The sequence below is a fragment of the Muntiacus reevesi genome, chromosome 1 (genome assembly GCF_963930625.1).
Source record: "Muntiacus reevesi chromosome 1, mMunRee1.1, whole genome shotgun sequence".
NCBI lineage: Eukaryota > Metazoa > Chordata > Mammalia > Artiodactyla > Cervidae > Muntiacus > Muntiacus reevesi.
The window spans coordinates 129,205,338-129,218,447 of NC_089249.1; the positions used below are offsets into that span (position 1 = coordinate 129,205,338).

Genomic DNA, 13,110 nt, shown 5'->3' on the forward strand with positions numbered 1-13,110 from the left:
AACGCTTTCATAATGTGAGGTAGACCCCCTCAACTAAATGGAATTCAGGGCCAATTTGTGTGTGTCTGTATTCAGTCGTGACCCCATGCTATTTGTGACCCCATGGACTGTAGCCCGGGAGGGCCCTCCCTCCATGGAAGTTGCAAGAATACTGGAGTATGTTGCAAGTTCTTCCTCCAAATACAATTTGGGAGTTTCATTATTCCCACTACACCTTATTTCTCTTATCGCACGACATTCTGTGCTAGTATTTCCCAGTTCAGTTCACTCAGTCGTGTCCGACTCTTGGCAACCCCATGGACTGTAGCATGCCAGGCCTCCCTGTCCATCACCAACTCCCAGAGTTTACTCAAACTCATGTACCTTGAGTCGGTGATGCCATCTAACCATCTCATCCTCTGTCGTCCCCTTCTCCCGCCTTCAATCTTTCCCAGCATCAGCGCCTTTCAAATGAGTCAGCTCTTCACATCAGATGGCCAAAATATTTCAGCTTTAGCATCAGTCCTTCCAATGAATATTCAGGACTGATTTCCTTTAGGATGGATTGGTTGGATCTCCTTGCAGTCCAAGGGACTCTCAAGAGCCTTCTCCAATGCCACAGTTCAAAAGCATCAATTCTATGCTCAGCTTTCTTTATAGTCCAACTGTCACATCCATACATGACTACTGGAAAAACCATAGCTTTGACTAGAGGAACCTTTGTTGGCAAAGTAATGTCTCTGCTTTTTAATATGCTGTCTAGGTTGGTCATAACTTTCCTTCCAAGGAGTAAGCATATTTTAATTTCATGGCTGCAGTCACCATCTGCAGTGATTCTGGAGCCCAAAAAAATAGTCTCTCACTGTTTCCCCATCTATTTGCCATGATGTGATGGGACCAGATGCCATGGGTCTCTTAAATACAGACACAGTAATTCAACATGGTAGAGAAACCAGGATTGAGAAAACACTCTAGATACCATTAGATGTCCACTGCTGAATTCACTCAATTGTGAAATCAGATATAGAATATGAAACCATTGCAGTCACCCATGTGCAGTGACTGTAGTACTCAAAACTTCCAATGATACCATTGTGTTCCATCCAATGACTTCCAAACTTTCAGAAACACTGGTAATTCAACCCAAACTTAATGAACTGTCAAGAAACAATGCCAGACATTTCAATAACATAAAAGCAGACATTGCTCAATGTGTTAAGAGAAATCACTATTCACATGTAAAATTGTTTACTGTTAGGGTTATTATTGCAAACTTGCTTCAGCACATTTCAACGTCCATCAAGAAAAACACTCACTAAAATACTTTTTCACCAAGAACACAAACATTAGTGTGATCTAATCTTTGTGGAAACAGGTTATACATGAACACTGTGGCAAGTATCAGCTTGTATTTCCTTACTGGGCATGAAAAAAATGCCAACAATCCCTTGGCATTCTGACATAAAATGTTAAAAAGTGAGTAAAGTATAGTCCTGATTGCAATCCTCATCTTAGTGAATTCTCATCATTTACCTAAACCACTCTGAACCCAACTCATTAACCACAAGCATGAAATATTCCCAAATTTCAGCCATTTATTTTTGTTTCATCTTTTAATTCCTATACAGTTCATCAATTCTTTATCAGTAACATTCTCACTGACAAAGACCAATTTACATTAACTGTAGTTATATATAACATATCAAGGGAGTACCCAGGAAAATCAGAACATAAGACTTCAGCTAAAGAGAGTTCAAGTTTGCTGTTATGAAGACATACAAGAAAACAAATACACTGAAGCATAAACAAAAAAAATCAGAATAACAGCATTCCAGAAGGAAAGATACAATAAAGATCTTAATTTACAATATGTATAATTATATAATTTATTAAAATTAACACAATTCATGTACAAAATATTAACATGGGAGTCACTAAGTTTGTTAAGCACTTCAACTACTGCAATGTTAAAACACAATAAAAACTATATTAACCAACTTCTCCATCAAGGGATCTAACCTAGCTCACTAGTTCAGGCTGAACATTCACTCTCCGAAGTACTTCTTCAGGCATGCAAAAAACAGGGCTAACAGGTTTAATCTGTTCTTCTCCCAAAAGTGACAATCCAGCAATTCCAAACAGAGTATGAAAAGGATCTACCTATTAAAAAATAAGAATTTACAGAATATTACAAAATGACAACTTCTAAAACCCTGCTTTTGAACAATGATTATACTGGAGGCCATTGCACTCTGTATTTAAATATTATCTTAAAATTTTCTGAAATAATGGTTTCAAACTGCACTTTTAAACAGAGGACTTGGCGCACACACTCATTTCTTAGCAGTAAGTACTGTAAAAATGTTTCAGATCTTTCATACTCTTTTGTGTGTGTCAGTCACTCAGTCACGTTCGAATCTCTGCGACCCCATGGACTGTAGCCTGCCAGGCTCCTGTCCATGGAATTCTGCAGGCAAGGATACTGTGATTGAACCTGGGTCTTCTGCATTGCAGGCAGATTCTTTACCATCTGAGCCACCAGAAAAGCACCTTAGTACACTTTTAAATGACATTTTAGAAGCATCCTTTCAAATTAACACTTGAAAATACTATCTGTTCCCCACTAATTCCTAGTTTTTGAACCCTTAGACTCTTAAGAATAAAACAACACTGAAAATTTTAACTGTTATGTTAAGTCATAAATATACTTGCCATATCTCCTGGCCTATCTGCGAATCCTCCTGTTTCTTCATCTTGACATGCTAGGATGAAACTGCGGAGTTTTTCTCTATCAATCCAATGAAGCCTTCCAATTATCTTTAGGGAAGCCAACACCCACCATGAATAGCATACATCTGGTAACTAGGAGGAAAAAGCCAGAAGTTGCCACAAATGTTTTCTAAATACCTGGGGTGGGAGGGGAATCAAGGGATATATTGACAATGCAGTGTTTGAAACACTGAAATCCAAAAACTGCTTAGAATTAAAGGATAATCATTGGAAAAGAGATCAAATGCTTCATTCCACAGAACTAGAATGAGTATGCAGGCATGCTCAGTCACGTCTGACTCTGCAACCCCATGAACTGTAGCCCACTAGGCTCCTCTGTCCACAGAAATTTTCTGGCAAAGAATATTGGAGTGGATTGCCATTTCCTTCCCTAGAGGATCTTCCTGAGCCAGGGATTGAACCTACACCTCCTGTGCTGCCTACCTTGCAGGCAGATTCTTGATTTCACAGAAAACCATGCTAAATGTTTCAGTTTCACTATTCACTGATAACCATCTATCCACCTTAATTTATATAGGAAATGAATGCTTACATCAGTCTCTTTTCCAAGAAACTGGTAGTAAGGCTTGTAAGAACTATGGCAATATACGTTCCACTGCCATGGGTAGCATTGTCAATAAGTGCTGTCCAGGAAAGTATACAACTTAGTTTAAAAAAATAAAATCACCCTTGCTCCTTAAATCATAACTTAAATGCAGAAGACCCCACCTTACACTGAATTTCAACTAGATCCCAGGGTGATCCCCAAGAACATTAAAAGCTGTCCTAGATTCTAAGTGCTATCCCCACCCTCACCCATTTCCTAATTATTGAAAAGTTGCCCAGATTTTTCAGTGGATCTTAACTAGGTACCACTCGTGGTTTTTATTCAGAAGTAACAAGCAACAAAAATTACATAAAAATACAATGACCCAGAATAAAAGCATCAGTATGCTTTATCATATTTTAGCTCAAGGGCCCAAACCAAAGAATAGCTTTCACTATTTGTAAATGATTTTTAAAAATAGTATTGTGAAAGGAAAACCATTATGAAATTCATTAGTAATTTCAATGGAATACAACCACACCCATTCATTTTTTACTGTCTGGCAACAATGTTGTTCAGGGCAGCAGTGTAGTTGCAACAAGCCAATAGGGCAAAGGTAAAAATACTATCTGGTCTTTACAGACCCAATTTAGAGTACATTGAGAGCTAAACAGAATTGAGTTTTTCTTTAAAAATAAAGATTTTAAATGAAAACGTTGTAATCCAGTTTTTTAAAAGAAATCTTTCTTTTGGCAAATCCATTATCCTTTCCCATCTGTAAGTGAGCATGGAGATTTCTATACAAGATCCAAGTGTTAATAGTGGCCTTTGATTCCCAGATATGCATAATGCACGACTGTGAGTCCCTGGTATAGTTTAAAGAAGAAAAGTTTCATGTAGGTGAAAAATACAAGGCCTTCAGAAGGAGTTTTATAAATAAAATTCTGAAGGAATCCTTAAGAAGGAATTTTATAAGTATAAATTTTAAGAATTTATACTATGAATACAAACACATTTTAAAGTCCAGAGTATTTGTCAAAGAAAATCAAAAAGTACCAGGCAACCTTTTCACAACTGTCTTTTAAATGGACATCAGGATTAATAGGAATTTCAACTCTTGTTTTACTTTTGCCAAGAGCATTTTTAGAAGGTACAACTAAATTTTGCAAAGTATTAAAGTAAAAAACCTCATGATCAATTTGTAAGAGCAATATTACAAAACAAAAGGCAAAAAAAAGCAGTCCTCATTCAAGTTTATAAAATATAAAGATTAACCTTAAGAAACAATACCTTCTCTGGCCTTCCATTGAGTCCGCCTGATGGAAGCTGTCGTTCACAAAGCCACCAACCGAGTAAATCAGAATTTACTTGGTGCAACTGACTAGTAATAGCCAAGAATCCTGTGCAACAATAGATCTAAAATTACAGACATAAAGTACATGTGTATAATAGTTTTTCAACAGTAACACTGATTAAAAAAAACTTTAATTATTAAAGCTCCATTCTCTATCTAAAAATTTGCTGACAGTAAGAATAGCAAACATAAACATCACATAATTACTTGAACAAATCTGAAGTATACTACTAGGATCCAACTCTGCAATGAAAGACTACCATCAGTTTTTTCATGGCTAAGAGCAAACTGTTTGACAATCATTTACATATACAACATCCTCTAACACAGGTGTTCGGGATAGGGAGATACAGAATGTTTTTAATCTGCTTGCTTAAAATTAAGAAGAGAATGGCAACCCACTCCAGTCTTCTTGCCTGGAGAATTCCATGGACAGAGGAGCCTGGGGGGCTATAGTCCATGAGGTGGCAAAGAGTTGGACATACCTGAGTGACTAACACACACACATAAGAACTAATAGAAAATCAAAATATATTTCTGGTAATTACAAAACTACTTATGTTTATCTGGCCAGATGATTTCACCAACAGGGGACTCAAAGTCAGCAACTGTAAAAATGCCTTCCTCAAGCAGCAATTAAGCAATTCTTATTTTCTACATTCAGTCAAATAAACTTGCTATTTTCCAGTTACACCGGTCATCCCCTTCAAAACTGACACTCCATTTTAATCTGGATTAATGAATTACCTGCCCGGCATGGGATTCAGAACCTGGTCTGCAACCAAATCCACCATCAAAGTTCATACATGATAAAACAAATTCAATTGCCTTTTCCACATTAATAGCATCCAACTTCCCCTGTAAACAGAAAACATGCCTATTAAGTTCCAGAATAATCATCAAAAGTTAATCATTTCCAATACAACATTTGAAACTTACCAATAGTGCCAAAGTTGCCACCGCACAAAAAGAGAATCTTGTATCAATTTCTCCTAAAAATAAAGAAAACCAAAGCATTATGTGTTATCAGAGGCTTCTAGTCATATTACATAAAGTTAATTAAAAATCTCTGTACAACTACCATAGTAGTATTTCCAAAAGTTCATGCCTAACATGTACTTCGACTGTCCAGGAGGAAAACTACATCTGAAGTATATATTCACTTAACTTTACTTCTAAGGAAACTAAGTACTAAAAATGGCTTTGTCAAAAGTACTATGAACTAATTGCTTACAGAGCGCCCAGAAAGATAAGGTAACTAGTCAATTTCTAAGAATGATAAACTTACCCTATTATATAAAGGTAGATTTTCACATCCCATGAAGCAGCTGGTCTCTCCGGCCTGCACTGTATTCAGCCCTAAAGCAGAGATTATCTAGATTTATCAAGTAAAATACTACTCCCTCCCCTCCACTCAAATATTCAGTAATTTTGTAAAGTTTTTTTAAAAATTATTTTCCCCTTGCCAGTTAAGTTTTTAAAAAACTTTACAAAGCCACCAAATACTGGGGAAAAAAGTTTCACCTACCTTATCTTTTAGACTTGCCCTCTCTGTTCCAGTACTCCTGTATGCTGCTATAACTAGCACAGTGCATGCTGGAACTTCCAGCAGACCATTAATTCCAGTTAGACCAGCTGCTTAGTGGGACCTGAAAAAATGAAAAACTTATAATCTCCTTATAAACTATTAGCAAAGCCCCCAATTCATTATACTTTAAAACCTGCAACCAAGCTTATTACTGTAATAAACACCAAAGCAAACCATTTTTATATTGGTATTCTAGGTGCCATGGATTAAAATGACATTACCCCAAATATCTCCAGCAAAAGAACCATCTTCTTTCTGTAGACTCTGAACATATTCCACAACTTTATTTATGTCAATAACATTAATACTATCATAGAGAGTAAGTATCTGTAACAGAAACAAACCATGGTAAGCAGATACCTCGCCACTGGTCAGTTTGTTCTAATGATGATGTTCTCAACTAATGATGTTCTTCTAAGTTGTCAAGCATGCATGTCCTTTTGTCTACACACCTTGAAAACTTTTCTCAAATATGCAATTCTATTACGGAGTAAAATTATAGGTATTACCAACAAGTCTTTAACCATTGTTAACACTGAGACTCATTTATGAAACTTATATAGACTTTAAGGATTTTATTTGTGAATCTTTACAAATAATCAAAATCAAAGCTAACTCCAGATGGACATTCCTGGTGGTTCAGCAGTTAGGATCCAGTGCTTTCATTGCCTTGACCCCGGTTCAATCTCTGGTCAGGGAACTAAGATCCCACAAGCCAGAGTGAGGCCAAAAATAATTTTTTTAATTTTTAAAAAGTCAACTCCAAAAAAAAAAAAGAAAAAAGTCAACTCCATAGTAAAGAGCAAAGTCATGAAATGGCAGAGTAGAAGCAGGGAACCAAAGGCAGCTTGGCATTTCCAGAAATTAGATGAGAAGATGAAACCAAAGGGAGCAGAAATGGCCAGGCCATGTAAGAAAGCAAATGCCATGTAGGAAGTCTGACCAATACAAAAAAAAAGGTGAATGGAGGCATCTACACATATTGTACACAGGCTTCGAGCAGTTTATATAATCCATTATGCTATGTACTGTTCTCTGAATGAGTAAGTTCCAAGTGACAAATCTTCAGAATATCCTACCTGCTTTAAAAAATGTTTTGTATCATCAGGTTAAAACTTACATGTTTTCTATCGGGATAGGGTACAAATCTATTGGGATAGGGTAGGTCATGCTGTACAATAAATAAATCAAATTTCAGTGCCTTAACACCAAAAGAATTTTTCTTGCTCAAAAAAAAAAAATCTTCCACTTAGTGACTTCCAGACATTTACATATACGTAAGATAAACATTTTACCATCCAAGGTCTCAGTGCCATTTTAGAATTTACATCAACTTTGGATTCAGCTAATACATGCCATCACATCATTGACCTTGCTTTGAAACAGATCTCATTTGAAAACATATGGATAATTTTTTACATAGATAGGGATTTTGTCACCTTTCTGATCCCTATTTTCAATTCTCTTTCTCAAGTAAGAGACTACACTACCAAGACTGCTGAATTTTCATTAGTATTTACCTGAACGGCACTAAGAGTATACAAAAGATGAGGATCATGTCCAATACTAGCACTTATTCCACCACACTCATGTTGACAAGACTTAATAAATGTCAGAATTTCTTCTCTATTCATGCGATGTAGTTGTCCCATGAGATCCATTACGGTCAAACCCCAATAGATGCCACTCATTCTCAAATATTCAGACATGCAATATTCCTAAAACACAGAAATTACTTTAGTGCGTCAGTCTGAACTGATATCAGTTTAAAGATACGCAACACAGAAGCTAAATACCCATACTGTCATATGGCTCTAACAACTCCATAGCTGCCAATTATTTATGGGAATTCATTAGTACGAGATGTTTCCCAACATGGTAAATAATTCAGCTCTTTCTATACTATAGGGGAAAATATTTACTTCTAATTAAGCTGCTTAATTCAGTTTTTCCTAAGGTTCCGAGAAATGAAAACTGGGAACATTCTTCAAGGTAAAACTTTTTCAAGGTCTCAGCTTAATTCTAGAGCTTAAGTGTTATTACACATCACCATAAACTCAGGTAATACATGCCAACACATCACTGACCTTGAAAGTATTAGCTCAACTACAAAAATAGAAATCTATTCGCTACCTCAAAATTCTTATATATCTGGCCAGGAAGGTAATCTACTTTGTCTGCCAAAGCCTCTACATAATTATTGGTAAGAATCAAGGTTAACTCCCATGGCTGCTCAACCACAGACATCAGTTCCTGGTATGCAGGAGTTGGAAACCATTTTTAAGAAATACAAACCATCCTGACCAAACAATTTGACACGTTTAAAAAATAAAAACTTTTCAACACAAAAGTATACATACGTAGTCATCTTTCTTTGAGCCATAGGATGCAATATAATCTGCATGCTTCTCCAGTAACAGGGTGTCAGGTGCATCTGGCTTAATGATAACATCCTTCTGCGGTGTACCCTTTCACACACAAGACATTTCATAAATTTTTATCTGTTAATGTTTGACCCCAGAGCATACATTTCAATTTCATCTTATTTCATCTTGCCATATATAGAAGCTTTCAAGTTTAAAAGTAGCTGACTAAAAAGAACTAAAGTTTTCATAGTTTCAGGTATTCTTCAGGTCTCAGAGTAATTCTAGAGCTAAAGTAGTAATAATCAACTTTAGATTCAGAATACATGCCAGCTCATCATCGACCCAAAAAACTACCGTCCTCGTCTCGGGTGAAAAGTAAAACAGACTCAAAATTTTCAACTTACGGTTTACACGTGGCAGAAAACAAGATAAAGCATTAAATAAGAACCTATCTGTCCCATAATTTGCAGTTCAGTTCTTTAGTGAGATTTCATTAATCTTAAAAACTCAGGTTTCAAAGCACCTTCCATGCACGCCAACAGTTATTTATCAAGCTAACGATTCTTTTCCGGATTTAGTCTTAAGTTTCTGTATTTCCAACAAGCCCCCGGGTGATGATTGTTGTTGCTCTAGTTCGGCACATTTCTCAGCTACATCTTTGTGACTGAGGCTACATTTAAGTAGTTCAAGATCATTACCAATAAGAATGAAGCAGTTAATTTCCTTCATATCCCATTAAAACTTACTGGAACGAGACCATACCATCAACAATTCCAAAGATTTCGAGCCATATATACATGGCTATACGGAAGGTAAAAACCAACCGGCTTTTGTGGGGGAGCGGTGGGATTAAGAAATAAGGTCGTCGAACCGAGTCCCGCCCGATAGCAGGAAGTCCGGCCGCAACTGCACCCGCGAGATCAGCACAAAACGCTGAGTAACACTTCACATCGTCTGAGCCCTCAAACTACCTTCCAAGGCCTGTGTCTTACCCCAATCATTCTCCAACACTAAGAAAACAACCCACTAGTGACTAAAGAGCCTAAATACTACCCTATACATTCTCCTACGGACACATCTAGACAGCAATACAAAACGCGTCCACACTCACCATGACTGAGAGCGAAAAGAGAACTTAGCTCGTCAGTGGGCGGATTTAGGAGGCAAGCGCCTGCGCAGAAGCGCTCCTCAGGCCCCCTCTCCGCCCCGACACAGCTGACCACCGTTCTTGCCTGAAGGAAGCAGCAGTTCCGCGCCTGCCCTAGGACCCCATCGACTGCTCATAGCTGTCCTCGCTGCCTGCGCCGAAAGTCTCTGGCGCCAATTTTCTCCTCTCATTATCTCCTCAGTTTTAAGAGTTTTAAGTAATATTTAGGGCTTCGCTAAATACTACACAATAAACTGTGGAAAATTCTAAAGGAGATGGGAATACCAGGCCCTCTGACCTGCTTCTTGAGAAACCTGTATGCAGGTCAGGAATCAACCGTTAGAAGTGGACCTGGATCAACAGACTGGTGCCAAATAGGAAAAGGAGTATGTCAAGGCTGTATATTGTCACCCTGCGTATTTAACTTATATGCAGTGTACATCATGAGAAACGCTGGGCTGGAGGAAGCACAGCTGGACTCACGATTGCCGGGAGAAATATCAATAACCTCAGATATGCAGATGATACCATCCTTATGGCAGAAAGTGAAGAGGAACTAAAAAGCCTCTTGATGAAAGTGAAAGAGGAGAGTGAAAAAGTTGGCTTAAAGCTCAACATTAAGAAAACTAAGATATGGCATCTGGTCCCATCACTTCATGGCAAATAGATGGGGAAACAGTGGCTGACTTTATTTTGGGGGGGCTCTAAAATCACTGCAGATGGTGATTGCAGCCATGAAATTAAGAGATACTTACTCCTTGGAAGGAAAGTTAATACCAACCTAGACAGCATGTTAAAAAGCAGAGACATTACTTTGTCCATAAAGATCCATCTAGTCAAGGCTATGGTTTTTCCAGTAGTCATGTATGGATGTGAGAATTGGACTCTAAAGAAAGCTGAGCATGGAAGAATTGATGCTTTTGAACTGTGGTGTTGGAGAACACTCTTGAGAGTCACTTGGACTGCAAGGAGATCCAACCAGTCCATCCTAAAGGAGATCAGTACTGGGTATTCTTTGGAAGGACTGAGGCTGACACTGAGACTCCAATACTTGGCCACCTGATGTGAAGAGCTGACTCATTTGAAAAGACCCTGATGCTGAGAAAGATTGAGGGCAGGAGGAGAAGGGGACGACAGAGGATGAGATGGTTGGATGGCATCACCGACTCAATGGACATAGGTTTGGATAGACTCCGGCAGTTGGTGATGGACAGGGGGGCCTGGTGTGCTGCGGTTCATGGGGTCACAAAGAGTTGGACATGACTGAGTGACTGAACTGGAACTGGAAATACTACTTTAAAGAATCCACCTGCAATACAGGAGACCCAGGTTACACCCCTGGGTTGGGAAGATCACCTGGAGAAGGGAATGGCAACTCATTCCCATATTCTTGCCTGGAGAATCCCATGGACAGAAGATCCTGTCTGGCTGCAGTCCATGGAGTTGCAAAGAGTTGAATGGGACTGAGCAACTAACACTTACTTACCAGGAATTGAGGGGCTTCCCAATCTGCCTGTAATGCGGGAGACCTGGGTTCGATCAGTGGGTCTGGAAGATCCCCTGGAGAAGGAAATGGCAACCCATTCCAGTATTCTTGCCTGGAAAATCCCATGGATAGAGGAGACTTTCTAGCTGTAGTCCACAGGCTCGCAAAGAGTCTGACTCAGCTTAGCACATATACATACATGGCTTCCCAGGTGGTACTAGTGGTAAAGAACCTGCCTGATGCAGGAAACAAGAGACTGGGATTGATCCCTAGGTCAGATAGATACCCTGAAGGAGGGCATGGCAACTGACTCCAGTGTTCTTGCCTGGAGAAAGCCCATGGACAGAGGTGACCTACGTTTTAAGTAGGTCATGATCATTACTAATGAGAATGAAGTAGTTAATTTCTTTCATATCTCATTATGATATCCCATACAGTTCATAGGGTCTAAAAGAGTCTTACAGGACTGAAGCGACTAAGCTAATAATATTTAAACAGTGGAATAACTTTTAAGAACTCGTTTATACTTGAGACTCCTTGAAGATCTGAAATGGACAGTAATTAACAGAGTTGCATGTAGTTAGTTCAGTTCAGTCCCATTCAGCCGCTCCGTCTTGTCCAACTCTTTGTGACCCCATGAACTGCAGCACACCAGGCCTCCCTGTCCATCATCAACTGCCGGAGTCTGTCCAAACCTATGTCCATTGAGTCGGTGATGCCATCCAAACATCTCATCCTCTGTCGTCCCCTTCTCCTCCTGCCCTCAATCTTTCTCAGCATCAGGGTCTTTTCAAATGAGTCAGCTCTTCTCATCAGGTGGCCAAGTATTGGAGTCTCAGCATCAGCCTCAGTCCTTCCAATGAACACCCAGTACTGATCTCCTTTAGGATGGACTGGTTGGATCTCCTTGCAGTCCAAGTGACTCTCAAGAGTGTTCTCCAACACCACAGTTCAAAAGCATCAATTCTTCCATGCTCAGCTTTCTTTAGAGTCCAACTCTCACATCCATACATGACTACTGGAAAAACCATAGCCTTGACTAGATGGACCTTTATGGACAAAGTAATGTCTCTGCTTTTTTTTATTTTATTTTGTTTTATGTCTCTGCTTTTTAATATGCTGTCTAAGTTGGTCATACCTTTCCTTCCAAGGAGTAAGCGTCTCTTAATTTCATGGCTGCAATCACCATCTGAAGTGATTTTGGAGCCCAGAAAAATAAAATCAGCCACTGTTTCCACTGTTTCCCCATCTATTTGCCATGAAGTGATGGGACAGGATGCCATGATCTTAGTTTTCTTAATGTTGAGCTTTAAGTCAACTTTTTCACTCTCCTCTTTCACTTTCATCTTGTAGTTAAGTGTTCAGTAAATGTTTTGGGGTGAATGTTCATGAAATGTTCACATTCCCCTCCTGTTTGCCTTGGCCATTACAGTTGAGTCTCTCACCTACGCCTCCCACTTCTTTAGGAGGTACTGGTATCTGAAATATTTGGTACTTACCTTCAACAAAGAAACACCCAGTTTCCTTTTAGGAGCTTTCCACAGAATTTAGTTTTGCTAGGTGTGATCATACAGCTGTTATCAATTCTTGTTTCTCACGACTGTCATACTTAAGCACTTTTGGCACCCCCACATCCTTAAAATTTCTTTCATTCAGTAATGATTTGGAGAAGGGTTCCTGACACAGTGACATATGTGGGTTATCAATAACTGAGAGAGTGCTGAATCTACTGTTATAATAGAGTTTGTTATTTCTCCCTGTTGATATTTGGTGATATTTCAATTTATAGTTTGAGGGTTCTTTACTAAATGCATATAAGTTTGATGAGTTGAGACTTTTTTCATTAAGTGATGGCTGTCTCTACCCCTAATATT

The 13,110-nt window shown here is 38.7% G+C and overlaps 1 protein-coding gene and 3 non-coding genes across 8 annotated transcripts; all 4 read right to left on the minus strand.

Annotated features, from left to right (window-relative positions):
• Window positions 1-1,554: 1,554 nt before the first annotated feature.
• On the minus strand, window positions 1,555-9,742 carry RABGGTB (Rab geranylgeranyltransferase subunit beta). 5 transcript variants are annotated; one of them, XM_065910863.1, is made up of 9 exons: window positions 9,715-9,742; window positions 8,598-8,705; window positions 7,758-7,955; window positions 6,459-6,564; window positions 5,589-5,641; window positions 5,397-5,507; window positions 4,586-4,711; window positions 2,692-2,841; window positions 1,555-2,139 (listed from the first exon to the last, which is right to left on the minus strand). In XM_065910863.1, exons 1-9 carry the CDS (start codon window positions 9,715-9,717, stop codon window positions 1,999-2,001), a joined length of 996 nt encoding a protein of 331 aa, XP_065766935.1. In that variant the 5' UTR covers window positions 9,718-9,742; the 3' UTR covers window positions 1,555-1,998. The 5 variants fall into 5 exon arrangements, with proteins under 5 accessions (XP_065766935.1, XP_065766918.1, XP_065766926.1 ...); XM_065910846.1 differs by lacking the exon at window positions 9,715-9,742 and adding an exon at window positions 9,596-9,619; XM_065910854.1 differs by lacking the exon at window positions 9,715-9,742 and adding an exon at window positions 9,596-9,619 and having other exon boundaries at window positions 1,555-2,135; window positions 2,688-2,841.
• Window positions 7,538-7,609, minus strand: LOC136156425 (small nucleolar RNA SNORD45). The gene has a single exon (XR_010660979.1). It is a non-coding gene; the product is annotated as a small nucleolar RNA SNORD45 (small nucleolar RNA).
• LOC136156426 (small nucleolar RNA SNORD45) lies at window positions 8,243-8,325 on the minus strand. The gene has a single exon (XR_010660980.1). It is a non-coding gene; the product is annotated as a small nucleolar RNA SNORD45 (small nucleolar RNA).
• Window positions 8,868-8,946, minus strand: LOC136156424 (small nucleolar RNA SNORD45). The gene has a single exon (XR_010660978.1). It is a non-coding gene; the product is annotated as a small nucleolar RNA SNORD45 (small nucleolar RNA).
• Window positions 9,743-13,110: the final 3,368 nt, after the last annotated feature.